This window comes from Tigriopus californicus, chromosome 11 (assembly GCF_007210705.1).
Source record: "Tigriopus californicus strain San Diego chromosome 11, Tcal_SD_v2.1, whole genome shotgun sequence".
NCBI classification, from domain to species: Eukaryota; Metazoa; Arthropoda; class Copepoda; order Harpacticoida; family Harpacticidae; genus Tigriopus; species Tigriopus californicus.
The window spans coordinates 9,184,957-9,211,769 of NC_081450.1; the positions used below are offsets into that span (position 1 = coordinate 9,184,957).

Consider the following 26,813-nt stretch of genomic DNA (forward strand, 5'->3'; position numbering starts at 1 on the left):
GAGGAACAACAATCAACAAGGTAGATTTTCCATCTGAAGGTCTTGATGAGTTCAAGAATGTCTTTGCACCAAGTTTTTGGTCTGGCCGAATTCTCCCCTATGGCTAGTTTTACATAGGGCCCTAGTTTTACACTTATTTGACCCAAGTGATATTCTGCGGCCAGTGTTCTACAATAAACATTTTTCTTGAGGTTAGATACCATGTACCAGTCTTCTTCAGCACCTGATTACTCAAGGCAAAGAGTATGGAATGTTTTCACAGACTTTAAAGTTCACTGAATATTCATGGTGTTTTGGCCCACAACAATCATTGATGACCAATCACTGAAGACTTAGGAGTTATCAAGTCAACTATACAGAAGGAATGTTCTTGATGTTCAAATTTTGTGAAGATATTGACCTTATCTGTGAATTTAATCAAGCAGGCCATTATATGGAGTGATGAATGTTCATCTTATTTTCAATTCTGGTTTATCATTGCGTCAAGTGTTATCCCTGAAAGTGACAGTGGATGGCTCAATATTTCAACATTTTCAGGAAGGAATGACATCAATCAAGTTAGTTATCATAAATATTGGACTCGGTTCTTGCCATCTACCAATGTAAAAATTCTTTGTGTAAAATCTGAGATAATGAAGAAATTGGTCCAACTTTTTATGATTAATTTTCAATTGAGCCAAAACAGTGTTCATAAATAATCAAGTCTACATTACTTTATCCAATGAATTTGTCAACCATCAATAACTAACTGAAGTTAAAAGGTCAGTTGTGTTGAAAAGAGGCTGTACTAAATGGATTATTTTCTATGCACATTTATTTTGGTGCACTTGTGTCACAAAATCGCAAATTGGGTGTTGCGAACTATACTAAAGCCAATATTGCAGCTTCTTAAAATGCATCTTCCTCTCAAAGGTCTAAATTTCAGATGCCACGAACTATTAACACTGTTTTATATATTTTTTGAAAACTAGTTGGAAAAAGATTGGTTTTGATATTTTGCACTTTCAATTGCTTTTTCTTTCAAAAAAAAGTAACCAAGATTTGTATAAAAGCAATGCTAAGTTGAAGTACATGAATGGTCTTGTTCATTAACAAGTCAAGTTTAGGATTGCAACAAAAAGACGCACCACTGGAGGCCCAAGTAATTCCTAAGCAAAAACAAACGTAACCAATGACTTGTTGAAGTATTAAAGTGCGACACATATGCCAAGATGCATTATTAATGTTCTTTGATTCGACACCAAAACTGTTATTTTTTCGGACTTTGGTCAAAACCACCTGTATGTTTACAAAATGCCCCAAAATGGAAAGATATTTAAACTATGCACAAAAGTCTCTACTCATCACTCTTATTTTACAATCTTGCAAAAACTCAAGTCATTCATAAGAAGTTGAATCACTTTTGTTTATATCTGTAATTACTTATGTCTGTTGATTTCAAAAGTCTTGAATGAAGCAAAAAAGTCATGGTTCTTCCCTACTAACGCTCTCTTTCCTTTTTTGGCCGCTAGAGTTTGTTTAACTCCTACCTCGCAGTCCCTAATGGATGCTCAAAACATCTATAGGGCTTGTCAAGTGAACGAGTTCATGAACAACTGACGTTATTCTATGGAGTAAAATCGAAGACAACATGCCCAGCCAAACTGTACTGTGCATGCATTGAATTTTGACATTTTTTCCGTTTTACTAGCTTGTCTAAGCAATACCATTGTGGTATTGAGCCAATTTGTGTTCACCAATCAATACCAAACATGTTCATTTAAGAGGGTTTTGTAACACAGCTCACTCAAAATACCTCAATTATTGAAAATTCAATGGGTGGATAGTGCAAGATGGCTGTGATGTTTGTCTTATTTCTCTCTCCCCAAAATACCCAAAATCAGGGTGCCGGACCACATTTTTCATTGAATTTCCTTCACTTGACATGCCCTAACAATAACGTTTTCAAAAATCCTACCCTCTTATAGGTTTTCAGTGGATTAACATATCAATCAGAGCTACTTTTAATGAAGTATTGCTTACCAAAGTTGTTCTTGTGTAGTTTCAACCAAAAAACGCAACTAGAAATCTCGGCATTTGAGCAAAATATTGTTAAGTCTTGTGGGTAGCACCCTGCGTTACATTTAGCATCTAGTCTGATGTAGGTACTTTGAACTTGTAAGCCATGTGCTGCAAACCACAGATCATATAACGACTAGATGTCGCATTGGCCCGACCTCAGCGCAGAGGAAAATGGATTTTAAGTCAACAACTATGTACACCAAAAAAAAGGAGGGTGACTGCCTGATCACTAGTAACGACCTACAATTGCTGGGTCTTCAACGAACGCCATCAGTGGCAAACTCACTCAGAATCCGGCCACGCTGGCCGATGAAAAAGCATGAGTCACTGTACACCAAAATTTATGTACCAGCTGATGAAGGCAGGTGTTCGCATTTTTCCTCCTGCTATGCGAGGTCTAGTCAGTATATGGTCTGTGCTGCAAACGCACATAGCGCGTAATCCAATTTCCCTAGAACAAAATTGATCATTGCCAATAACAAAAGGAGTGCCGTGGTGTTTAGATGTTTCTTGGCAATCTAGACTCCATTTTCCATTTCGCCAATGTGATCGTTGAGCTAGTTTATCCTCTTCCCAACAAGAGAAACCGTAGGTCTCTAGCTAGCCTTGAAAGCGAGCAATTAAAATTCCACTAAGTGTTGAGATTTTACTGACGAACCCTGTATTAGTTTTTAACGGAACAATTTTGTTAAGAAATGACTTCTAGTTGACGACTATGAGATGCTGGTCTTTTTTAACACCCTTTAAAGCTTTGCTTACAAAGGTTGGAAAGAAAACGAAAAGGATGCTTGTGTAGAGTGTATCTTTTTTGTCACAACATGAACGAACAAAAACCAATCAAGCTTCATTGGTACGGCGATAGTTGCGAAAAATAAAAAGGACCCAAACTTTCCTCAAGCCCTCAAGAATCCAGGTTAGTTCGAACAATGAAGTCCTCTTCTCTTCCTTCTTGGACTCCTTCATTGTCTAAATTGCCGCCCTCAAATATTCGTAGCGAATGCGTAGACCTTATTGATCCGGTAGCATCTTTCAAGTCAGACTTGGACAAATTTTTAGATCACATTCAAGATCAACCCTACATTCAAGGACTAGCTCGGTCTGCCAACTCGAACTCGTTGGTAGGTCAAATATCATTTCAAGATTGAAAGGTAATAAATAAACGAATTATAATCTTTCATTTTAATAGTACTGGGGATTGCATTCCCTGTAGCGGTTAGAAAAGCCCGTGAAAAACCAAATCAAAAAAAGTAAAACTAATTTGACCACTTTTTGAACAATGCGATGAGACTATCTTATGCTAAAGTCATGAATTTTTGTTGCAACTTGTCCATTCTGGGGAAACTTGGGGTCAAATCCTTAATTGATGTCTATGACCGCAAGGCAACGTGATTGACGGTGTGGTCCCATCTTGAAGAGGAGGCAATTCTCCAATACTGTTGTTGTCTAGAAATGTAGAAGTAATCGTCTAAGGCGGGAAATTCGAATAAAACAAGATTTACATTTATAACTGTATCCTAACTTATGTATCTATATATATGTAACGCTCTTAATCCCATCCTCTAGATAAGCAAACACTCCATGGTTTTTTCAGCATTACAAGTTGAAAAAGTCAACCGCTTTGCATATTCATGGGAAGATAAAAATAGTATATTCCTGTACTTAGAAGTTTTGATCAATCTCACAATGTGGCAAAACAAACCTGAAAAGAAGGGTATCATGTCGGATGCTCTTTAACTTTTTTATCATATTCATAATTCAAGTCTCTTGGCAATGGCAGCAATGAGACCCGCGCCTTTGCCACTTCCATCGTCACTCAAAAATGATTCTCCTTTCCATTCCGGGTAATATTTACGAGTAAAGAATTCCATGCGAGCTTTCAAGTTGGGATGGCATTTATAAAGAGATCCTGTTACCGCAATGAGACCCTCTTGGGTTTTCATTCGTCGCAAGAACACGGCCATGGGAATACCCACAAGTAAGGCGGCTCTCTCCGAGAGGACCAGACAAATGTGTTGGACAATCAGTGCATCATCTGGGGAGCAATTGGCAGAGAACTTCTTCAAGACAGTGATTGTTCTCTCCACTGATTGGTTCAAGTTATCCTCTACCACCTCGGTCAACATCGTGGAAGGAAATCCGTCCTGAATCAAAAGCCCCTCGACGTCTTGGCAAGGAAACAAAAGCCTCTCTTTGTTCATGTCCACCATAACGATGCGAGCTAGCTCACCAATATACTTTCCAGCAAAGTATTTCTCGTAAGTGAAGCTTTGAGGAAGAAGAGAGGCACTGTCGATAGCTTCGTCAAATTTTGTCTTGATGAAATCAAGGCAACCATTATCCCCAAATGCACCAAATTCTAGAAAAGCAAAGTAGTTTTAGTTGTACGAAAAGTAAAAACCAATTAACAAAGAATGGTAAGGATCAAAAAGGTCAATTTTGTTACTATTTATAAAAATTGTCAGAGAACGATACCTTTACGAAGTAGACGGCACTACATGCAGTTATCGAGTGATCACCTCACTATCTTACAACCATATTCTCTATTTACTGAAGCTAAAGAGTGCAGACAAAATCTAATTTCGTAGTACTTTGACCAAATATTTGGCATAATTTTATGGCTCTTTGAGACATCAAAACTTCATCAGATTATAGCAAAGCTCTGTTGACTCGAGATCAAATGATAGATAGTGTTCACTAATCAAGCTATCAATGTGGAAGCAAAAATTAATATCATTTTTGCTCTATTCTTGCCATTGTTTGAGCGCTATTCAGTGGTTGAATGTCTGCAACCCCCATACATTACAAACCAACGATTATGAAACGTTGACGCTACTTTTGTTACGGAGTTTCCTTACTTGTCACATTCCTTTCATTGAAACTAACCTGGATCGATGATGACATTCTTGCAATCGTATTTGCCCCCGTGCCAACGAATGACATTTTCGGACCGCTCAAAGTAGGCTCCATTACATCCCGTACCGAGAATGAGCCCAATACAGGTGTTTGGTCGATCGTAGGCTCCCTTGACCAGAGTTCCTGTGGTGTCATTGAGGATGGCAATGACCTCAATGGAGAGATTCTTCTGGCTGTCTGGTTTCACTTTGGCCAAGGAGTGATTCAATAAATCCACTACATCCTTGCCGACCACTCCTGGGCAATTGAAAGATTTGGTCCAAGATACAAGAACACCCTGATTCATAGCGGTTTGGGTCATGGGGAAGGAAAAGGTAAACCCTAGGGCCAAAGATTGACAAGATTGACTCAAACCCAGCTTGTCGGTGAAGTCGTAAATACAAATGCCTAGGAAGTCAAAAAGATCTTCCCCCTGGCCTAAACGTTTCTCCTCTGGTACTTGATAGTATCGGACTTCTTCGCGAACAATTTTCCCTGCTTTAAGCTCTAACAAGATCACTCTAAAATTCGTGCCACCCAAGTCCAGGGACAAGAATTGGCCTTCCTCGGTGCCGTTGATCAGATCTGGTACATAAGTGTTTTCCATTTGAAGTGACGAGCCCTCCAAACCATCTTTCATGCCCGCGTCTAATTCCGATTCGAAGATCTGGCGCACTTGGTCCGATCGTTGATCGTCCAGAATGAAACCCGATAAGAACGTGTTCACACGTTGACAAAGGATATTGTCGGTGAGCTTCAGCGTTGGAACCTCCATCTTGAATGGATTCAATCTGAAGACAGAAGGAAAATAAACTCAATATGGTCAAGTGGAACCTGTTTTTGTAAATAATGCAGTTTTTTTTATTGTGTGATTGTGTACATTTTCTTTGGGTCGCCTTTATTTCCCATTTGAGGAGATGTGTAAAGCTTTTGATCCAGATTGAAGGGCTTGATCTTCATCGTCATCGATCTCTTCTTCCTCTTCATCATCGTCGTCGTCATCGTCGTTGTCGTCATCATCATCGTCGTCGTCGTCATCATCTTCCTCCTGACTGTCATCGTCGTGATGCTCACTTTCGTTGAGATTCAATTGCTTATTAAATCCATTGAGATGCGGCAAGGGATTCGGAGTCTCTCGTAATTCTTTCCCCGTTAGCTTACGATAGATGTAAGGCCATAGAAGACCTTGTTGGTCCAAAGGGGCTTTCCGTTTAATACTATCGCCTAAGCTTTCCAAGAGGCCCCGACTCTCGAGTCCTAAACTTGGATCTTGGTGGATCAGATCTTGCCTTTGTTCGAGGATGCGATCGATTTGATCTAAGGCATCCTGAGATAAACAAGGATCCACAATACACGTGTAGGCCATCATCATCGGTTTACCATAATCATACGGGTTGGTTTCGAGAGGTGGCACGACCCAATAGGCCAAGCAATCCGATTTGGCGGCGGAGAGATTCAACCCCAAAGGCTTGAAGATCATGCCTATGCACGGTGAATATGTGGCGTCATTAGCGCCTAACAACCTGACTTGGTGGGCCAATTGAGCTTCGACGTCGCGCAGAGTGGGCAAGGGTTTGGGGAGATTTGAGGGACAGCTTTTGTACCAACCGACCAGCACCAAATGCTTTCGGTAAATGGCATTATAGATGTCGAATTCGATCTTGGCACTTCGATCGGGCTCGGCCATGTCACTCATGCCCAAGCACGGAAAGGCATGCGTTATGGCGAGATTGTGAGCATTGATATCCCACTGACCGGCTAGATAACCACAAGTGGAGGCCACCGGATGGCATTGGGCGTGGAGTTCAATGATTAGCAAAGCGGAGGCAGACACGGACATATTGAAGGGCTGAACGCGCGCTTTGTCAGTGAATGGATCAGTTTCCACATAGATATCGAGATCATCCGATGGCTGTTTCTCGCTCAATTGGGCGTGTCGAATAATGGGTGCCAAACCCGCTCCCAAGTCTTTCTCGAGCTGTTGTCGACCTCGACGGAGGTCCTCGGCCAATTGGGCCTCTTGACTGGCGAGGCGTTCAGCTTCTTCCGCATCGCGCTGGGCCTTCAACTTGGTCCACTGGCTCTTAAAATGGTCCATTTTCCGACCTTTGTACTTGACACTGGCCCAACCACAGCCAGACTTTTTGGCTGGATTGACGATTTTCTTGCAGTAGATGGCCCAGGCCGACGGGTTGTTGAACACCAGTCCTGTTTCTTGGGAGCGAATCTTGCCCACGGGCATGAGGTCGCCCTTGAAGGTCTGTCCCAAATACTCAATGGCCATAACGCCTTCCCCCGCTTCGATGATGCCCTCTTGGAGCAAGATGCCCAAGGTGAGCTTACCGGATCGTCCGTCGTCGAACTCGCCGATACTGTCGTCATCGTTTTGATTGGTAGCATTAGGATGAGCCTCGCCTTCCGCGGTCTCGGCGGGTCCAGACTCGCCCGAGGCCGTGGGAGTGGGTGGCGTGTCTTCACTTTCGGAGGATGAGCCCTGAATGGAGACTTTGGGAATGTTGAGAATGGCGGCTCCGGTGGGTGATTGTGAGGCGGCAGTCGGATGGGTGGGCCCACTCTCGCCCTCACTGGCCGGATCGTCGCTCATGATCAAGGGTGAGCGAATCAAGGCCTGGATTGGTTAGTGCCTACACATACGTCGGGACCAAGTGAGTGAGTCCCCGATTGGCCAGCTCCTTCCTAGAAGAAAAGTGATCTGAAAGGCCCTTGCGCGATGTTGTTTTGACGGAGAAATAAACGCCCCGGCCGGCGACTCTTTCACGGCCGGACAGCCTGATCGATTAAGCACTGAGCGGCAGGCACCGATATTTGGTCGGATTGCGCATTGACTCCAATAACAAAAAAAGGCGAACACTGGCCTTCATCAGCTAGAACATCAATTTTGGTGTCCAGTGCCTCATACGCTCTTCATTTGCTGTCGTTGGTGTTTTGTCATCCAGAACTGTTTTAGGGTACAAAACAGCTGATTCAAAATCCGATTATTCGTGGATCCATCATTTTACTTGAGTGGGAATCAAGGTTTTTAGTTTAAACTATGTCGACAGGACAAAAAAGGCTGGGTAGGATTAGAGACGTTTAAGCCTGCTCATTTAAGGCTCCAGACTCCCATTCCTCTTGCACTATCTGTGGGCTCGATTTGAGAGTTTGAAACAAATATTCCTTACATGTCCTTGACAGGTAATGCCAAAATGGCCTTTTACTGATAAAGATGATACATTTTACAGCTAAAAACTACCTACGAATCTCGATGTCAAATTTCTCAGATGCGTCTCAATTGGGCAGTTTCCGCCTTTTATCTATGGGATTGGGAAGGGCCCTTCAGCCTGCTATTTTCAGGGAAAGGAGGAGAAAGAGGGAGGCGCCCTCTGCCGCTCTCTTGAACAGGATGGTTTGTCGAAGGACCCAAGTTATGGTAGCAACTACCCCTGTAAACATGGTCAAAGTGAACATATTGTGCAATCCTTTAGATATGAATGCCATTTGTTCCCCCAAAAGTTACCTGTTTTCAGCTCTAGCTGTGTCCACTTGATTCACCTCATTTCTAAGACCAAGATCACGAGACGAAAGGCAATAATTCTAAGTTAGGTAATCTGTTCCATCAAGCCCTAATGATTCGACCATCTAGAGTTCTAGACCTAAAAATGTAGTGATGATGAAGTAGCGATGGGATTATTCGATTCCTGAAAATGTTGACTCATCGAGATGTCCGACAATTAAGTTAAAAACAAATTCTTTCTGAATGGATTGAATGTTTCGTTATATTCATAGACTGTTTCAGTTTCTACAGATTAGATATCCGATGGAACGGGATACCTCTTTATGCGTCAAACCGACTGATGCCAAGGCATGTCGGGACCAATACCACCATATATATATACGTATGTATATTGATCACCATCGCCAACGTGGAGGGCTGTCTAACTAATTGGCCATAAATGACATTGAGGTGTTCCAATCCAACTCCATGACGGGCTCAAACTCGATTGAAAGGGTCACCACGTATGAAATAAACTACAGCACGGTATGTGGCACCCCTTGGTTTTGGAGAAACAGCACGGACGCATAATACACGCCAAACAGCCCGACACTCACGCCCGCCATCACTTTAATCTTATATATTTCGTGAGCCCGCGAATGCGGCTCTTCAAACAAGTCCTGTTTGAGTCCCGCGACTTGACGGGGTGAGCCTTTGCGCCGGACGAAATCTTCTAGCGTGTCCACAGGTTGACCGCGCATGTGTGCCGCCCCGTGTCGTCGAATAGAGCGCAAGCTACTAGCCCGCATCAAGTCTTTGGCCAATTTCTCAGACCAGGGGCGCGCCCCGAATACGGTTTTCCGCGTGGTCCACGCCACTTCCAAGTCCTCCGTGCGCTGATGGAGCGACTTTTCTATGCCCTCGGTTTGGTTATACTCGGCGCGCTGGGGGGCGTGCCGCAGGACTTTGTACGCCTCCTGGATTTGCATAAAAGCTTGGCGGGCGTTGGGGTCGGGATTTCGATCGGGATGGAGAGCCTTAGCCTGTCGAAAGAAGGCTTCGCGAATCTCGGTGGTGGTGGCATCGGGGGTCAAACCCAGGAGCTCGTAGTGCGTCAGAGCGGGCGCGGGTCGGGTCGGATCCAAGGCGGTGCTGGAGCCAGCCAGCCTAACTTGAGGGAAGCTGAAGAGGCGGTGGGCAGGGCCAGGCCCAGGAGTTCCTAAGCGGAGTAAGCCCACACTCATTTTGAAGGGAATCGCACTCGCTCGATTTCGATTCCGTCTTTCCGTATGCCTGCCTCCTAGTTGCGTTCACTCCATATTCACGACGGCCAAGTGGAGCGTTTTGTTTGTTTTGATTTGCGGTACAGAGTAGAGACTACATACAGATATAATGCACAGATGTTTGGAAACTAATGATGTGAAGCAAACAATATCGGGGAAAGTAATCCACGCCTGAACTGGGTTCATTGACCACGGAGAAAAATAATTTCCATCTGAAGGAAGAAAGTCTTTTTGGCCCTCTTCTATCTCAAATGACACATTACAGTGTTTTTCTGATTTTCCAAATCTTAGTTTTTCTTTACAATTTTTTGCTTGTATACCTGACCAGAGGTTGCTTCATAGTAGTTTCATTGCTTCATGGATCAAAACTTGGGTTTTTTTCATGCACGTTTTGATGGCTGCTTATTCAAGATGAAAGTTTTGCAATGTTTGAAGTGCAATGACGAACTTCCAATAAGTCACGCAACCTGCAATGAAATCGTGTTGCGAAAACCCCCCACCGAAGTTTGGTGAATCGGGACTGAAGGGACTGGCTCTTGTTGATGTGTCATTTTCACATTGGCCGCTTGTCGCCTGTGTGTGTATGTACATACGTTCTCTCTTTCTCTGTCTGATGAATGGATTCTGCTGTGAGGCATGATGCATTACTAATCATGAACCACGGGGCCTTCAAAGTGTCGTTCACCTGAACCGGATCACTCTCTCACACTATTCCACACTTGATTCCAAATCTTAAATCTTTGAGTGGCTAATCTACGTCCCTTCATTGATCAACAACATGAAAGCCTTGATTCTGGTGGGAGGCTACGGCACCCGATTACGGCCCCTGACCTTGTCCCGACCCAAACCGTTGGTCGAGTTCGCCAATAAGCCCATGCTCCTGCATCAGATCGAGGCCCTGGTTGAGGCGGGGACCACACACGTAAGTCATACAAGGCAAGATGGAAGCTGGGCCTCAGGATGATTAATTGGCACCTTTGGCTTTCTTCTCCTGGGCGAGTGATGGACCCCAAGGATGATGATGACCTCCGACTGAAGACTTGAAGACTGTCCTTTTTTTTCTGCCAGGTGGTTTTGGCCGTGTCTTATCATGCGGATGCACTGGAGTCCGAAATGGCGCAAGAGGCCCAACGCTTGGGTATCACCATCACGTTTTCCCATGAGACCGAACCCTTGGGCACGGCGGGGCCTTTGGCTTTAGCTCGGGATGTCTTGCAACAAGACGAGGATGACCAGGAGCCCTTTTTCGTCCTCAATTCCGATGTGATTTGCGATTTCCCCTTCCAAGCCATGTTGGACTTTCACCGGAATCACGGCAAGGAAGGCACCATCGTGGTAAGTTATTTGGTTAGTGGAGGCAAGTGCTTGTGTTCCTTCGCTTATATGATATGATGTGGCTAGACTAGACGGAGTACGGTTTCAGGCCTCTCTGGGGGAAAAGTCGTTGTGGGTTTTAATCTTCATTTTTGCATTGGCAGGTGACACGAGTAGACGAACCGAGCAAATACGGCGTAGTCATTTATCATCCTGAATCCGGACAAATCGACAAATTCGTGGAAAAACCCCAAGAGTTCGTCTCCAACAAGATCAACGCTGGCTTGTACATGTTTTCGCCGAAAATGTTGTCGCGCATCCAAGTAAATAGATGCGAACACTTCGTCATTTAATCATTAGGCATGATGCCCCGTGGGCTAGCTATTGTTGTTACGTTATTTATCTTGTTATGTTACTTACAGCTCCGTCCTACGAGTATCGAGAAAGAAGTGTTCCCAGTTATGGCCAGCGAAGGACAATTACATTGCATGGAATTAGATGGCTTTTGGATGGATGTCGGGCAGCCCAAAGATTACCTCACTGGAATGTGCATGTACCTGAAGTCCATAAAAGACAAGCACCCACAGCAACTTCAAACGGGACCTCACATAGTAGGAAATGTCCTGATCGTAAGTGCCCTTTCGCTGGATCATTTCCAAGACCCAAAATATTCACCCTATGGATTTTGTGGTTGTTTTCATAGGATCCTAGTGCCAAAATCGGCACACATTGTCGGATCGGACCTAATGTGATCATAGGGCCAAATGTGGTGATTGAGGACGGCGTGTGCATGAAAAGAACCACTTTGATGAAAGGCTCGCGAATTCAATCCCACACTTGGTTAGACAGTTGTATCGTCGGATGGCGGTGCCAGGTTGGGCGATGGGTAAGTTGCCAAAGTTATCTGTGGGCGCTTTCCTTTCTTGATAGAGGAATGGGGCACTTGCCACTTGTATCGAAGAAAAATCTGGAATACTTGACAGAGTTTGGATTTTGTTTTGTAGGTGCGAATGGAAAATGTTAGTGTCTTGGGCGAGGATGTGATTGTGAAGGACGAGTTATATGTCAATGGAGGAAAAGTATTACCGCACAAGTCTATTGGCGTCTCCGTGATGGAGCCACAAATCATCATGTGATCCACCCTATCAATCATAAAACGGATGATTATATTACTTTGGGACCTTCTTCAATTTGTACTATCTTTAATACAAGCGGACCATGTCATTTCTTGTTTGGCTGTTTCCACTTGGAAGTTTTGCAGGTACTTCAGTGGCTTTGAAAGGCTGACTTCAATTCACCAATTGAAGGGCAACTCATGAGAAGGGACCGGAAATGAAGCGAGGCGAGGGAACATGAAGTTGAAGCGTTCTGCTCGAGTATATACACATTTCAATGCCTTGAGTAGATTCCGACGAAAACAATAATAATTAGGCCTGAGCAAACCTTGCAGATAGTTATGGTCCTAATTGACAGCAAATTTGCATAAAAAATCACGTGAATTGGAACAAAATTTGCAAATTAACTTGCCAAATCATAGGCATCGACGAGTTCTGTGAGGCTGTAAGGCCTGTTTTTGCCTTCCATATCAAGTAATATGCAGATGGGAAGAAAAGTTATGTCATAGTAAGTTCCTGCACCAGGATTTGAACCCACCATACGTGGTAAACAGATTCTTGCTTTGCGAACGTGGTTTCTGAAAACTGATCGGCCAGATCAGCATCTTGAACACCTGTAATATTGCATGAAAAAAAGAAATCCGAGTTCGGCAACACTATATTCATAACGTCAGAGTGAAACCTTTATAGAACAATTTTGCTTTTAAGATTAAGTTTCATTGCATGAGCTAGCCAATATTTCACTGTTTCAAGTTTCATAAGCAATACTAGACCAACTATTCCCAAATAAATTAATCATCTCCTACCTTGTACTTATTTATACCTCATGAAAACTCAGATAGAGGTGTCTGACTTTTTATTAAAGGAGATGTACGGTACACAAACTAAACCGAGTTCCAACCTGAAAGCAATCAGGGAAGCTTCAATCTCGTGAGCGTTTTCCAGCACTGCACCCGAATTCATAAGAATTATCACGATTTGTAGAACTATTGAAACTTTTGCGCTGTAATGGCTGAAATTTCACAAAGAATTGCATAAATGACTGTTACTGCATATAACATTGCAAAATATGCGGATGTAATCCATTTGCCGACAAATCTGGAACCGGAAAAAAAAGTTTTTTTGCAAGATTTGCACAAGTTACAGAATGCAAGTTTGGGTCAGTCCTAATAATGACGTGAAATGATAAACATTTTCTTTGACAATGCCAAGGCAATACCCAGGCACTAGCTCATCTTTAGAGTCCGGCCGTGGTAATTAATTTTGCCTGATATCCCTGAATTTGGCTCTCTTGTTTGTTATGATTTTTTCTTCCACTGCCAAACCTTTGTCATTCGTTCTTTTGTTTCCTTGCCGTCGTCGTCGTCGTCGTCGTCGTCGTCGTCGTCGTCGTCGTCGTCGTCGTCGTCGTCGTCGTCGTCGTCGTCGTCGTCGTAGTCGTGCACAAGCTCGAAAGGAGGACGAAAACGCCTCCCATTCCCACCCACTCGATCTATGGCTGGCCAGCCTGCCGCACTATCGTACTATGGTACTACTGGTACTGGCAGACCCTCAGTTTCGCGTTGACCATGTATGAATGAATGCATGTTCGGTCGGTCAGTCGGTCGGTCGGTCAGGAGGAGTTGATTCGTAATCCAAGGGGATCCTCATCATCAAGATGTCGGGCTGGATCCCGAGAATCCTGGTAGGTTGGATCTTGATCCATGTGGTGCAAGTCTCGAAGGTCTCACCCCCGCCCTTGATTCGTCCGGAAGTCACGCTGGGCCAATTGGGGCGGACACTCAGTGGGCGGGTGGATGCCACCACCGAGCAGATGTTCCAATTCAACGTTGAACTCGCCACGTTCGACTCGACCTCATCGCTGCGGGTGTTCATCTCGTGTCCGACGGCGCGCGTGTTTGCTCCGCTCATCGTGATGACCACCCATCAACAGGGCGTGTCCTCGTGGCAAATCCCTCTGCCGGTGGTCAGTTGGACCGGACAGCATCATTACTATGACTTTGTCAATCGCACCTTGTGTCCATCCCGCTATTTTCCACGAGCCTCGGCCCATGGGCTGCCCCAGACACCCCTCGACGACGGGTTCATGGTAGTGACGGTCAGTGTTTCCACCTCCAATGTTCAGGCGTTGGATTTTACGTTGCAACTCTATGAGCAAAAGGTGTTTCAAGTAGCCATGGATCAGACGTACACGTTTGAAATCACTCCCTCGGCCCCCATGTTCTACTTCTTCCCCTTTGTGCCCGGCGATGTGACCATGATGCCGTTGCTCACCGTTCAGTCAGATAGTTCCTTGTGCATGACCTTAGCCGTTCAAAACGCTACCTGTCCGGTTCACGATATGGATCGGGCCCTCGAGTTCGACGGGTTCTACCAAACCTTGGACACCTTAGCGGGGGCCTCGCTGTCGCCGCAACAGTTTCCCGAGGGCGTATTTTTGACGTTTATGCTGAAAACTGACGACGAGGAGTGTGTGAATCGCCATGCCGAACCGAGTTGGCACGGGTCAGGGAAAAATCGTCTTAAGCGGGTCGAATTCAAGATTCAAGCCAATGTGACCATGACGGATTATTTGGTGGCCACCTTCGCCACTTTGATCTTTGTGGGCTTGATCTACTTTACCGTGATCCTTATCTTCTGCGTGGCTTGGCTGCGGCACCGACATCGACCTCAAGACGATCAAGAGAGCCTTATCCCCATTGCCCAAGATGATAATTCGGTGACCAACGAAGAGGAAATTGGCCAGACCGTGGCAGCGCGAGATTGCGATCACATCGAGACTCTCTCTGAAGATTCTTCGTTGGACGAGACCGACTTGGATGCCTTGGAAGACGCCAATTTTGAGAAAGATGTCTATCGGACCAAGAAGACGTTATATTTGTCAGATTTGGCTCGGAAGAGTCCACGAGTCTTGGCCAAAAAGTCCAACCTTTACCATTGGAACCTATGGACCATCGCCATTTTCTACGGCTTACCCGTTATCCAATTGGTGCTCACCTTCCAGGATGTTTCTAATCGGACAGGCAACCAGGATCTGTGTTATTACAACTTCTTATGTGCTCATCCATTGGGGTTTTTGGCGGATTTTAACCACATTTACTCCAACATCGGCTACGCCCTTTTCGGCATGCTTTTCATGGCCATCACTTATGTGCGCCAGTCCCGGCATAATGCCTTAACTTTGGTCCAACCGCGGGTGGACGTGGCCTTGGGCATTCCTCAGCATTTTGGCATGTACTATGCCATGGGCTTGGCCTTGATCATGGAGGGGATCATGAGCGCCTGCTACCACGTGTGCCCTAGCCACAACAACTTCCAATTTGATACGGCCTTCATGTACACCATTGCCATATTGATTCTGTTGAAGATCTACCAAACACGTCATCCGGATATTAACGCCAACGCCTACACGGCATTCGGGACTCTGGCCTTTGTGATTAGCTTAGGGGTGATGGGTGTGCTCCACGGAAATGTGTACTTCTGGATCCTCTTCACATCACTTCATGTGCTCTCCAGTCTGTTTCTTAGTCTTCAAATCTACTATTTGGGCCGCTTTCGGCTCGATTCCGGCGTATTCCGACGGCTATCCGTAGTGTTTTGCAATGACTTTCTTGCACTTCTGTCCGGAAACTGCCGAGCTCTTTTGCCCGTGTATCCGGATCGGTTTATTTTGCTACTTGTACTCAATCTGGCCAATTGGGGCCTCTCCGCTTACGGTGTGACCGTTTTGGCGTGGAAAGGCGGCGATTTCGCCTCGTTCCTCTTGGCCATCCTAATTGGAAATGTGCTCTTGTACACGTTCTTTTATATTATCATGAAACTGCGACATGGAGAGCGAATCGGCTTAGAACCGGCTCTCTATATCGGGATATCTTGCATTACATGGGGCGGATCCATGTATTTCTTTTTGAACAAGTCCACGAGTTGGGTATTCTCTCCAGCTCAGTCACGGCACTACAATCAAGAGTGTCAACTATTGAGATTCTATGATAATCACGATATCTGGCATCTGTTATCCTCCCTCAGCTTATTTCTGGATTTCATGATCCTGCTCACATTGGACGACGACCTAAAGATCACGGAGCGAACATGCATTAAAGTGTTCTAGATATGTTACTTCATCTAAACCAACTTCTTTTAATATGAATAATTTATCACATTTTTGGAAAGTAAAAAAAACAAAACATCTTGATTGATTAAGTGTCTGAAGGTGACCAATCCGTGCCACCCGCTCCTTGTTCCTTGGCTTCTTGTAGACTGATGAGTTCCATTTTACCCCGTCCTTGGGTTGAACTGTTCAACATCTCGTCGATTTCGCGATATCTACCGGGATCGCACACGCAAGTCAAGACTACTAGGCCCGCCTCCTCTTGGTCTTCGGTCTTCTGGGCCTGGTCCGTTTTCACACTGTCTTTCTCGACCTGATCGGCCATTTTAGACAGTTGTCGTCGGAAACTGGAGAGACTGGTTCCGGTCACAAGCGCCGAAACCGGGAAACTCAATTTCAGTTTCATTTGGGCGCGTTCAATGGGTAAATGCGTCTTGAGTTTGCCAATCACCTCCAAGGCCTGTTGTTTGGCTCCTCGATTGGGCTTCACGGCGATGTGACACTCCTTCATGGCCTTCTCGATGATGGAGGTGGGATAAGGTCGTTGGTTGTCGGGATTGAGGCATTTGTCGGCAATAATGGCCGCCATGTCCTTGAACACGGCTTCTTGTTGAGCTTGTCGCTCTTTATCCGACACTTGGAGATCGCCTTTATCGAGCAGGAGCTTGCAAATCATCAGTTGATCGGCCGTATCAAAGGCCTTCATGAGATCGTCCTTCTTGGCCACTTGGCCTTTTGACACGTTCGTGAAAACAGTCTGCGCTTGTAGTACCTCATCAATGTCCTTTTCCACGCCTTGACGCCAAGAGAGCACTTTGTTCTTGTAGCAAGCGATCTCGAAGCGTTTGCCCGCCTTTTTCATCCTCACCACAGCCACATTGGTCAAAAGCTTTTGATTGGTGGGTGTGTTAATGCGAGACATCCTGGACACGCCTCCACGTGTCGAGAGTTGCAGATTTGGAGTGGTGCAATGAAACTTGAATCTGGTGGCCAAGTAAACAATAACGTAGAGATGAAAAAACGTAGTTGAGAACTTCTGAATGATTCGTGTCGGAAAACATTGATATATTCATGAGATCATTGGCTAGTTATGGTTAAAAAAAATTCCAAATCGTGTCACGACGTTCAGATAACTATTTTTTCATTTATCTTTATATTTTTTGCCTTGAATGGGCCTCTGGCTGGAAAGCCCTTTCTACTTGAATTGCAGATAAACGTTTTCCAAGAGTGACATGTGGGCTCCAGCCGTGAGGCAGGGACTATCAGATTATTAACCAATTGAAGTAGATAACAAAGTGACAATGCGACTGAGTAACTCATATCCTGATCTGAAACATCGGTTCGATTGTAGGAGCATCTTGGTTTGTTGGCCTTTTGGCATTGTGGTCTTTCTCTCGATCAATGTCGTGGCCTCATCTGGTCACCTCTTGTTTTGGCTTTTGCGGGTGTTGTGTGTGGAAGCAGCTGTTGACTCGCGGGCAGGATTTTCAGGCAAGCTGGCCCAGAGCTTCCTCCAAATCAGCTAGTGAACCCAATCCTAAACCCAAGTGAGACCCAGACCCGCCCCCCAATCCACCCACCCCGATGACCTGAGGGCGGGCCCATATACCATTGTTCGTCTCTTCGCTCTAGGATCTGCGGGGACGGCCATGCTCACCCTGAGCTCTTCCGTTTAGTTGTTCAAGGGTCGAGAATTTCCGTCCCCTGCGCTCTCTTGCTCGCTCACATTGGCTTGGCTCACCGGCCACATCTTCCTGAAGTAGAATAAAGTGAATAATACCGCTTAAGAGTAACAGCCGAGCTCTCAAGATGATGCCCACCAAATTGAACTTCCGGGCCCGGACCCTAGATGCGTCCAAACCGTTGGCCATCTATTGTTCAGAAGATTTGCCGGATCTGAACGAGATCCAGGCCATCAATCGATCCGTGCCGGCCATGCCCTCGGGTATGGAGAAGGAAGAAGAGGGCGAAAAGCATTTGCAAGATATTCTGGTCCTCCAAGAGAAAGGCGCCCATGATGATCGCGCCCTCTCGACCCTCGTCATCCCCACACCCGAAGTCTTCGGGGCGGATGTGTTTTACGAGGGCGTGTACAAGAGTGGATTCAAGTTACCCCGGCAGTACTTGCACGTGCAACCGTTTTCTGCCGATCACGACCAACCCGATTATGACATGGACGAGGAGGACGAGGCGTTCTTGAACGACAATCTCCGCGAGGAGAAGAAGTTCGAGATCTCCGAGCTCACTTTCGAAGACATGCTGGATCGGTTGGAAAAGAACTCCGGGCACAATGTGGTGTCGCCCAAGGAGGCCAAGCTCCTACTCAAAGAAGATGACGAGCTCATCATGGCTGTGTACGATTACTGGGTGGACAAACGTCTGCGATTGAAGCAACCTCTCATCCCGCAAGTCAAACAAGACAAGCGAGATGGGAGCTCCGGTGCCAACAGCAACCCTTACATAGCTTTCCGAAGACGCACGGAGAAAATGCAAACCCGTAAGAACCGCAAGAACGACGAGGTGTCCTACGAAAAAATGCTCAAGCTCAGACGTGATCTGGGCCGGGCCGTCACGTTATTGGACCTGGTGAAACGGCGCGAAAAGTACAAAAAAGAGAACCTCACGCTCACCCTTGAGATTTTCGAAAAGCGGTACAGTTGCGGCGACTTCGAGGGCAAGGTCGTGCACGACTTCCTCGCCACTCAACGACAACAGCAATCTAGGGTCCTCCAACCAGCTTACCAGATGAAATATGCCGAGAATTGGCCGACCAATCATCAACACCCAGCCTCGGCCGGGGGATCGTCCTCGTCCATTAGCTCCACTTCCAACAAGAGATCCTACAACAAGAAGAAGCGCATCAAAACCTCGCAAGGAGTCAAAAGCCACCACGGTGGCACGGGCCGAAACAGTGGTCCTGAATTCGGCACGTCTGTGGGAAGTTCGGATGACGAAGTGAGCGGTGCCGCGTCTGTGACCTCCCCCGATGATTTGGACGATGAGGAAGTTAGTGGATTCACGTTTAAGCGTAAGAAGAACTGCCACTATTTGGCACCCAAGCTCGATGAGCACGGTTTTGAGATAGCTGGAGGTTGGCCGTGGGAACCCACGGTAGATGGAGGATTAGCCGAATCCAAATATCGGTACTCCCTAGCGTCGCTCACCACGCCCAAACCTAGATGCGTCGGCATGATTCGGCGAAGAGTGGGACGTGGTGGACGAATCATCCTGGATCGAGCGTTTCACAACCATGACGAGTTCTGGAACTCTCTCGATTTCAACGTATTCAATCGCCTTTCCGAACCCTCAACGAGTGACCCGGACGACTTGAGCGAGTGGCCCCACTATCGACCCGTTACTCCGCCTCATGTCCAAGAGCCAACAGAGGGCTTTGATGCCCAAAAAGTGTTTCGACTCAGTGACAGTGCATCGGTGGGTCTTCCAACCCAACCCCTGAAACCCTGTGCTGCCATGATCAATCGATCGAGAACTAGTGGGGTACATTCACAGACAAAGTTGGGCGCTAGCTCGTCCTCCAATTCTTCGGGTTCTGTTAAAGCCATATCAGTGGACTCTCTTATAGCGCAGAATGCCGCTTCGGCTGTGGTCACCAATGACATGTTAGACATATTCAGTCCAGGACGAATATCGTCGTCGTCATCATCATCAGTGTTACCTACTTGAACAGCAGTGTAAAATGAGGGTCGGGAGAGACCCTGTGCTTGTTCTATTCGTATATTACGATTGGCTCACTTGGCTCGGGGGCATTTTTACGCATGAGCCCGTATTCTTTCTTTAAATTTGACTCAAATCTCATAATCGAAAATAAAGTTGAACCCGCCATTGCTAATTCCATATTGCCTCGCCCCAAGATTGAGCGTTTACGTATGTTCTAATGTCTAATGTTCTAGGCCAAGTGAGTAGTGCGACACGGTGTTCAAAAATCCCTGACAAGTTTTTAGGGAAATTCCCAAACAGATCTTGGCATTTTCTACCATAGAAAATCATAGGGAACAACTTTGATTGTATTGATTTATTGAATTCTAGCCCACATAAAAAACTGACATGCCTAAAAGCATTATAAAAACTATAATTTTCAAAAACCTATTCAATGGAAAGTGGGAGCACACTTAGTTAGCTCTTGATTATAGATCATGATATCATCTATCACACCACTCCTTAGTTACATGGGATGTATTGGTCCAAATGTCATCGTTTTTACCCCCAAAATACCCCGGTTATATGTTATTCAATATCCCGAGGAATGAATATCGGTTATCAATATCACAAAAATGAAAAATTATTTTTCAATTTTGTGATATTGATAAACGATATTTGTTCTTTGGGAAATTGAACTAACATATAACTTGGGACATTTTGGGGCTTAAAACGATGAAACTTGGACCACTACCTCCCATGTAACTAAGTAGTGGTATAATAAAGGATATCATAATTGATAGTCCCCTGCTAACTGTGTTCCGAATTTACATCGAATAGGTATTTGAGAATGATAGTTTTTAAATGTTTTAAGGCATTTCAGTTTTTTATGTGGGCTAGAATTCAATAAATCAATACAATCAAAGTTGTTCCCTATGATTTTCTATGGTAGAAAATGCCAAAATCTGTTTGGGAATTTCCCTAAAAACTTGATAGGGATTTTTACCACTGTGACGACATTACGAGGCACAGGAATGAAATCTTTTGTTCAAATTTTGATGCATTTTGTGTACATATTTTCATGCCTATGAAAGCAACAATTGATATGAATACTGATGTGTAGTCTGAGAAAATCTAATGAACATTGAGAATTGAGCAAAGAGAAACATTGGCATCAATCAGCGCAAGACATTGCTCTTTTAGAATTTTTGAGCTTTGTTGCTGATAAGTACGTATTGCGTGCGAGATTCAATCTGTGACGATACTACGTTTGTTACTACTTCTCATTTGTACCAGAAATTCGTACCCAAACAGCTCGCAGCACTCCTTGGGGTCTGTTGCCTTCCACTGATTCTCCCTTGGGCTGTCGGCGAGTCTTGCTCATCATTACTTACTACTTACTTCTAGCGTTGTGGACGAATTCGCCCAAGGGGACAGGGCAGTAGAGTTCCTTGCAGCCAAGCTATTCGCTTGTCCCTTCTCTCCTCCCCTCCTTCTGTTCTCTGAATCTTTTCCCTCTTTTTCTCTTACTTCGCCTTCATCCCATTCGTTTGCTACTTCTTGTTCTTCCATCCAGTATGGAAACTGTACCGTATCTTTGTCGATGGATGAAACACAGATAGTCGGATGGAAAGAAGGATGCTCTTCGTGAAAATATTGTCTCTTTTGTGAACTCACTCCTCCGTTGTGGGTGGCGTTGTTGCGCTAGAGCGCCGTCATTGTTCAAAGGAACTGGTATAGGGAGTACAAGAAAAACTTCAAATCATTTCCCCCTGGTCCATACTCAATTAAATCGTCAGAGGAAACGTTCAACGTATCGGAGAGACCTTCGAAGAAAAGCGAGACACCAGCAGCGTCCATCAGTTTGGGACGAATGCTTGGGGAGTCATGAGTAGACGAGGTCCTTGTCCGCATGTGCTTCTAATCAAGGGTTGAAGAAACATCACAGATAGTTCCTAATAAGCTCGTGCTCCTCGATTCCCATTCAAAATGAACCAGTGTCTTTGGGTTCTTCTGGTGCTAGTGGTCTACCACCCTTGCATCAACTCCAAAGAGTGGGCGATCTGTGTGGACCAGGAAGGAACACAGACCATTGAGCACCTTGCCGTGGAACACAAGGTCGAAGTATTGGGGGAAATTATTCCCGAAAGTGGTTGCTACCATGTCAAGACCTCCTCTACCAAGCGATCGAAGCGATCACCACGGGGAAATGTCATCCAGGAGGAAACCGATGAGTCTGACATTCTTCGAGGAATCGAGCACTCATATTTCTTGGAAGAGCAGCTTCCGAAAATACGCACCAAACGGTTAGAGTATCATGACTTTGGTATTTCCCACAAAGGGCAAGCATTCACACGTTATGGGCTCAACGACCCCTATTGGGGGAACATGTGGTACTTGAATCGAGACAATGAGCTCACGATGAACGTGGAACAAGCGTGGCAGGAGGGGATCACGGGACGAGGCGTAACAGTGACGATCTTGGATGACGGCATTGAGAAGGATCATCCGGATCTGATTAGAAATTATGACCCATTGTCTTCCACCGATATTAATGACAACGACAGTGATCCCAATCCACGATACGACCTTTCCAACTCCAATCGGCATGGAACGAGGTGCGCTGGTCAGGTAAAACACTATCTAGTTGCACGGATCTATTGCAATGATTTGACTCAAAGTTCATTTCATTTTATTCTTCGTTCAAGGTCGCAGCTTCTCCCAACAACTCGATGTGTGCCGTGGGCGTTGCATTTAATGCTCAAATTGGAGGCATTCGCATGCTAGATGGACAAGTTAGTGATGCCGTGGAAGCCCGGTCCTTGAGCTTTAATCCCGACCACGTGTCCATCTATTCAAGCTCATGGGGTCCAAACGACGATGGTAAGACTGTCGATGGACCAGGGAAATTGGCCTTCAGGGCTTTCAAGAACGGAATCACTCGAGGTCGCAACGGAAAAGGATCCATATTTGTATGGGCGTCAGGCAACGGTGGTCGATACAAGGACAATTGTAACTGCGACGGGTATGCCACTTCAATCTATACCATCACGGTCAGTAGTACCTCCGAATCGGGACAGATTCCGTGGTATTCAGAGGCTTGCTCATCTACTCTTGCAACAACCTACAGGTAAACCTGAAGCCTTGATCTACTGTATATATGTTATCTTTTGCGGCGCCCTATTCGTGCCATAAGTTCCACTTCTGTCTATATTCTCACTTAGCTCGGGTACTTCGTCAGAGAGGCAGATCGTTACCACGGATCTGCATCATGGATGTACCACCAAACACACGGGGACAAGTGCCAGTGCCCCTATGGCAGCAGGGATCATAGCGCTAGCCTTGGAGGCCAATCCCCTCTTAACCTGGCGGGATGTGCAACATATCATTGTCTTGACGTCTAGGCCTCTGAACTTGAAAGCCCCTGATTGGAAGAAGAACGCCCTCGGGCGATCAGTATCCCACTCGTATGGATATGGGCTAATGGACGCTTCGGCCATGGTTAAATGGGCCAGAGAATGGAAACTTATGCCTAAACAAGAAGAATGTCTTGTGTCCTCGCCTTACTATTACAAGATTATTCCAGCCATGGGGTACATTACCATCGAATTAGAGGTTCACGACTGTCCTGGAATCAAATATCTTGAGCACGTAAGTGAACCTGGACCTTTTTCTTGTGATTCTTACCAGCCATCTTGTTTTTTGTTTAGCAATGAGTCACGTGTGCGTACATCTCGGACGGCAAAGTCAGCTGTTTATCATTGATTCCGCTTAATTGAATTCGATTACATCCGTTGAGCATTAAAAAGAAAAAAAAAAAAAATCAATTTGCTCCTTATTACCAGAGAGCCGGGTCGAATGTAGACTGTAAGCCCTCAAGTTGTGTTATCATATTGACATTGAAAATGTGTTTGTCTTTTAGGTGGTTTCCCCCGTTCACGTAACACCTGGACGGAAGCGAGGGGATCTTCGAATTTATCTTCAATCACCTCAAGGAACCAGGTCGACACTGTTGGACGCAAGACCCCAAGACTTCTCATCTAGCGCTTTCATTGATTGGCCTTTCATGACTGTGCACACATGGGGAGAGAATCCGGTTGGAAAATGGATTCTAGAGATTCACAACGATGCTTACTCAAAATGGGCATCGGATGCCAAGTTCTTCAAGTGGTCTTTAGAGCTCTTTGGAACAGAGACGGATCCTAATCAAGATGATACAAATGCTCACCACGGATTAGACAAAGAAGAAGAAAAAGAAGATAAAAAATTCAACGTGGTCAGAGAGGCAGTACGCGACCCGTCAGAGTTCCTCCCGCCAATTGAATTGGATAGTGAAGTGATTTTAAAAAATAACAGTTCAAAGTCTGGCCTTATCGAAAGCCAGACCAATAAGTTGTCGCTTGGGATTCCGGATAAATTGAATTTAGAGGACGTTCAAGACCGAGGCTGTGTCTCCAAACAGCTTGAGTGCACCAAAAACATTGAGGAATGCCGAACTTTTACTTATCGCAGTGTGGCCGGCGTGTTTTGCACATGCATCGGTATGTGCCTCGAAGTGGCCGCGGGGGGTCTAGACACTTTTAATATGCAATGTCTCTTCACCAGAGATGAAGATCCGCCTAGCTCACCATTCAAAGATATCCCCATGTACTGTCAGTTCATTCCGTTCCTGAGACCTGCACTCTAATCCCTCCGCCACAAAAGCCACAAAACGAGTTTACTTCAGGGCTTCCAAGTATTCCCGCCATTTTGCAAAGTTAAAAATACATGACAAAGAGTAGAAGAAGATTTATTTGAGTTATACTTGATATTTGATGACAAGTGAGTCATAAACAATCACAAATTACGATTCAGAAGACACTGGCTGAGCTGCTTTTTTGGCCGTAGAATCACCACTGTTTGGGCACGGAAAGTCTAACGAGGTGTCACTGACCTGAAGGCCAGCCAATTGAGCAAGAAGGTCATCTTCATCTTTACATAATGCCTCCAACTCTTTATCTAGTTGTGCGTCACTCAAACCGGGATCGCCTCCCGCCAAAACACCCGCGATTTCATCTTCCAAGTGCGTCATGTCGTCCAGATCACTCATCAAGTCCTGGATTTCTTGGACGGATTTTGATTTCTGTGATTCTGAAAGTGCTTGAGCTCCCAACTTTAACGCTGACACAACATTCTGGCTCAGCAATGATGACTCTAACGTAGATTTTAGACTTTCTAGTTGCAGAAGATAGCCATTCATCGTGGCTACATTCTCCTTAATGATGAGCAATCGTTTTAAGCAGATTTTGGCCTCCGTTCTCTGGCCGTTCTTCAGCCATTGTTTGACTTCATCTTGTAGCGGGCTCATTCGAACTTGAAGCTCTTTTATTCGTCGATTCACATGCTTGAGGGTGAGCTCTAAGGACACCAATTCCTTCTCATCTCCTTCGATAGAAGCGCTACCAATTTTATAGACCACTGAATCATGATCTGTTAGTTCCAATTGGGACATGTCACCGTGGGCCATCAAGAATTGTAAACAGAGCTCTTGCGTACTTGGTTGGATGCTCATGTTTGTCAGGATTTTGTTACAATTTGCTTTGGTTATGAACTCATAATTTCCAATCGAAAACCGATCTGGCGAGGCGCCAATTTCGATCTTAACCGATTTGGCCAGTATTTCAAGTGTTTCAGGATGAACATATTCTCCCGAGTTTTGACCCCCCCACGCCCATTTCAGGGCTATTTTACTTCGAACAATGATAGGCGACAAAACAAAACCCAGCCAAGACTGAGTTTTGCGTAATTGAGCATGAGTATTACGTAAAAGGGTTTGATATTCAGCACTTGACACCAGTTTTCCCGATTGTATCATTAGCTCGAACACTTCGGGCAAGACCTTGGGTTTGCAATGTGGCCATTCTTGGATGTCCCAAGGTTCAGTTAATGGGAAAACGGCCTTCTTTTCCACCAACAAGCCGGAGGCAATCAGATGCTCCCAGAACTCTTGTTTTGCGTCTAAAGCCTCTGGATTCAGTTCCCGAGGACGAAATGGTGCACAGAGCACTCGCTGACGCTCTTCGTCCTCATCAGGAGGACCAGGCATTAATTTGAGTGAGACTTTGACCATCTTTAATCTACCAAAAAGCATGTAAATTAATGAATTTGACCTACATGTCAGTGAGGAGTGGGTGGCTTCTAGAACAAGTGTTTATTGCGTGAATCAAGCACAAAATGTGCTTGATATCTTTTTCTTCGGTCTTGGCATTTTTCTTCAGAGGTTTCGATATTCGAGTGAAAGGGTTTTGCGTCAGTAGAATATTATGAGTTCGCAAGAACATTCGATTGGACAAAATCCCAGCAGAGGCCATTCCCAAATATATCAGCGGTAGAGAACTCTTGGTGTTGGTTTTGTATGAATTGAAGTGAAGACTTTCCATTAAGCTTGATGTGCGGTTCCTGCTCATGAAATCTGCTTAAAAATTGCATTAAGTCTGAAGTATAAACAAGGCTGACGTATTGCAAGTATTACTCTGGTTATTCCAGACTTTTAGATTGAGAAAACGAAACGAATGTCATAGATATCGATGTATTTTTTTCATTTGGTGTGGGATTTTTTGCGTTATGTAATCGTTTGGCAGGAAGGGCATAATACATAAAATTACTTCTTACTCGAGCATTTGTCGAGAGCTTAAAGGTTTTCATGAAAAAGTTTTCCGCACAGGCGTAACACGCAAGATATGATTATCTGCAAAGGGATGTAATTAATGAACATATTTTGAGCCTATTTTGACCAATAAAATAGTGGAACTATATTCACGCAACCTCTGCAGCAAAAAGCTAAGAAAATAATTTTGACAAAGCTCAGGGTTCGTACTTGGAAAATATTGAAAGAAGTCCAAGCCCCATCT

General features: G+C 45.1%; 9 protein-coding genes across 9 annotated transcripts; 4 read left to right on the forward strand and 5 right to left on the reverse strand.

Moving 5' to 3' along the window:
* Positions 1 to 3,686: 3,686 nt before the first annotated feature.
* Positions 3,687 to 5,771, reverse strand: LOC131890255 (hexokinase-2-like). The gene is made up of 2 exons (XM_059239565.1): positions 4,945 to 5,771; positions 3,687 to 4,417 (listed from the first exon to the last, which is right to left on the reverse strand). Exons 1-2 carry the CDS (start codon positions 5,726 to 5,728, stop codon positions 3,810 to 3,812), a joined length of 1,392 nt encoding a protein of 463 aa, XP_059095548.1. The 5' UTR covers positions 5,729 to 5,771; the 3' UTR covers positions 3,687 to 3,809.
* On the reverse strand, positions 5,744 to 7,797 carry LOC131890251 (MPN domain-containing protein-like). Its single transcript, XM_059239560.1, has one exon. The coding sequence runs from the start codon at positions 7,556 to 7,558 to the stop codon at positions 5,852 to 5,854; it is 1,707 nt and encodes a 568-aa protein (XP_059095543.1). The 5' UTR covers positions 7,559 to 7,797; the 3' UTR covers positions 5,744 to 5,851.
* A 914-nt stretch (positions 7,798 to 8,711) lies between these two features.
* On the reverse strand, positions 8,712 to 9,832 carry LOC131890266 (uncharacterized). Its single transcript, XM_059239579.1, has one exon. It carries the CDS (start codon positions 9,688 to 9,690, stop codon positions 8,983 to 8,985), a length of 708 nt encoding a protein of 235 aa, XP_059095562.1. The 5' UTR covers positions 9,691 to 9,832; the 3' UTR covers positions 8,712 to 8,982.
* Positions 9,833 to 10,267: 435 nt separating this feature from the next.
* Positions 10,268 to 12,267, forward strand: LOC131890259 (mannose-1-phosphate guanyltransferase beta-A-like). The gene is made up of 6 exons (XM_059239569.1): positions 10,268 to 10,651; positions 10,798 to 11,064; positions 11,208 to 11,366; positions 11,466 to 11,672; positions 11,747 to 11,929; positions 12,048 to 12,267. The coding sequence occupies exons 1-6, from the start codon at positions 10,508 to 10,510 to the stop codon at positions 12,177 to 12,179; spliced, it is 1,092 nt and encodes a 363-aa protein (XP_059095552.1). The 5' UTR covers positions 10,268 to 10,507; the 3' UTR covers positions 12,180 to 12,267.
* Positions 12,268 to 13,599: 1,332 nt separating this feature from the next.
* LOC131890247 (SID1 transmembrane family member 1-like) lies at positions 13,600 to 16,350 on the forward strand. The gene has a single exon (XM_059239555.1). The coding sequence runs from the start codon at positions 13,816 to 13,818 to the stop codon at positions 16,264 to 16,266; it is 2,451 nt and encodes an 816-aa protein (XP_059095538.1). The 5' UTR covers positions 13,600 to 13,815; the 3' UTR covers positions 16,267 to 16,350.
* Positions 16,270 to 17,261, reverse strand: LOC131890265 (ribosome maturation protein SBDS-like). Its single transcript, XM_059239578.1, has one exon. It carries the CDS (start codon positions 17,186 to 17,188, stop codon positions 16,355 to 16,357), a length of 834 nt encoding a protein of 277 aa, XP_059095561.1. The 5' UTR covers positions 17,189 to 17,261; the 3' UTR covers positions 16,270 to 16,354.
* Positions 17,262 to 17,734: 473 nt separating this feature from the next.
* On the forward strand, positions 17,735 to 20,109 carry LOC131890249 (enhancer of polycomb homolog 1-like). Its single transcript, XM_059239557.1, has one exon. It carries the CDS (start codon positions 18,076 to 18,078, stop codon positions 19,948 to 19,950), a length of 1,875 nt encoding a protein of 624 aa, XP_059095540.1. The 5' UTR covers positions 17,735 to 18,075; the 3' UTR covers positions 19,951 to 20,109.
* Positions 20,110 to 21,295: 1,186 nt separating this feature from the next.
* On the forward strand, positions 21,296 to 26,082 carry LOC131890248 (furin-like protease kpc-1). The gene is made up of 4 exons (XM_059239556.1): positions 21,296 to 22,554; positions 22,632 to 23,053; positions 23,148 to 23,574; positions 23,846 to 26,082. The coding sequence occupies exons 1-4, from the start codon at positions 21,913 to 21,915 to the stop codon at positions 24,608 to 24,610; spliced, it is 2,256 nt and encodes a 751-aa protein (XP_059095539.1). The 5' UTR covers positions 21,296 to 21,912; the 3' UTR covers positions 24,611 to 26,082.
* Positions 24,697 to 26,053, reverse strand: LOC131890257 (uncharacterized). The gene has a single exon (XM_059239567.1). The coding sequence runs from the start codon at positions 26,051 to 26,053 to the stop codon at positions 24,767 to 24,769; it is 1,287 nt and encodes a 428-aa protein (XP_059095550.1). The 3' UTR covers positions 24,697 to 24,766.
* Positions 26,083 to 26,813: the final 731 nt, after the last annotated feature.

Bases quoted from the DNA above. Each gene is read 5' to 3' on its own strand.
- LOC131890255 (XM_059239565.1), bottom strand. From the start codon at position 5,728: ATGGAGGTTCCAACGCTGAAGCTCACCGACAATATCCTTTGTCAACGT. The intron at 4,418-4,944 runs GTTAGTTTCAAT...TTGCTTTTCTAG, and splicing joins GAATGTCATCATCGATCCAG to AATTTGGTGCATTTGGGGAT.
- LOC131890251 (XM_059239560.1), bottom strand. From the start codon at position 7,558: ATGAGCGACGATCCGGCCAGTGAGGGCGAGAGTGGGCCCACCCATCCG.
- LOC131890266 (XM_059239579.1), bottom strand. From the start codon at position 9,690: ATGAGTGTGGGCTTACTCCGCTTAGGAACTCCTGGGCCTGGCCCTGCC.
- LOC131890259 (XM_059239569.1), top strand. From the start codon at position 10,508: ATGAAAGCCTTGATTCTGGTGGGAGGCTACGGCACCCGATTACGGCCC. The intron at 10,652-10,797 runs GTAAGTCATACA...TTTTTCTGCCAG, and splicing joins TTGAGGCGGGGACCACACAC to GTGGTTTTGGCCGTGTCTTA. The intron at 11,065-11,207 runs GTAAGTTATTTG...TTGCATTGGCAG, and splicing joins GCAAGGAAGGCACCATCGTG to GTGACACGAGTAGACGAACC.
- LOC131890247 (XM_059239555.1), top strand. From the start codon at position 13,816: ATGTCGGGCTGGATCCCGAGAATCCTGGTAGGTTGGATCTTGATCCAT.
- LOC131890265 (XM_059239578.1), bottom strand. From the start codon at position 17,188: ATGTCTCGCATTAACACACCCACCAATCAAAAGCTTTTGACCAATGTG.
- LOC131890249 (XM_059239557.1), top strand. From the start codon at position 18,076: ATGATGCCCACCAAATTGAACTTCCGGGCCCGGACCCTAGATGCGTCC.
- LOC131890248 (XM_059239556.1), top strand. From the start codon at position 21,913: ATGAACCAGTGTCTTTGGGTTCTTCTGGTGCTAGTGGTCTACCACCCT. The intron at 22,555-22,631 runs GTAAAACACTAT...TCTTCGTTCAAG, and splicing joins GAACGAGGTGCGCTGGTCAG to GTCGCAGCTTCTCCCAACAA. The intron at 23,575-23,845 runs GTAAGTGAACCT...TTTGTCTTTTAG, and splicing joins GAATCAAATATCTTGAGCAC to GTGGTTTCCCCCGTTCACGT.
- LOC131890257 (XM_059239567.1), bottom strand. From the start codon at position 26,053: ATGCTTTTTGGTAGATTAAAGATGGTCAAAGTCTCACTCAAATTAATG.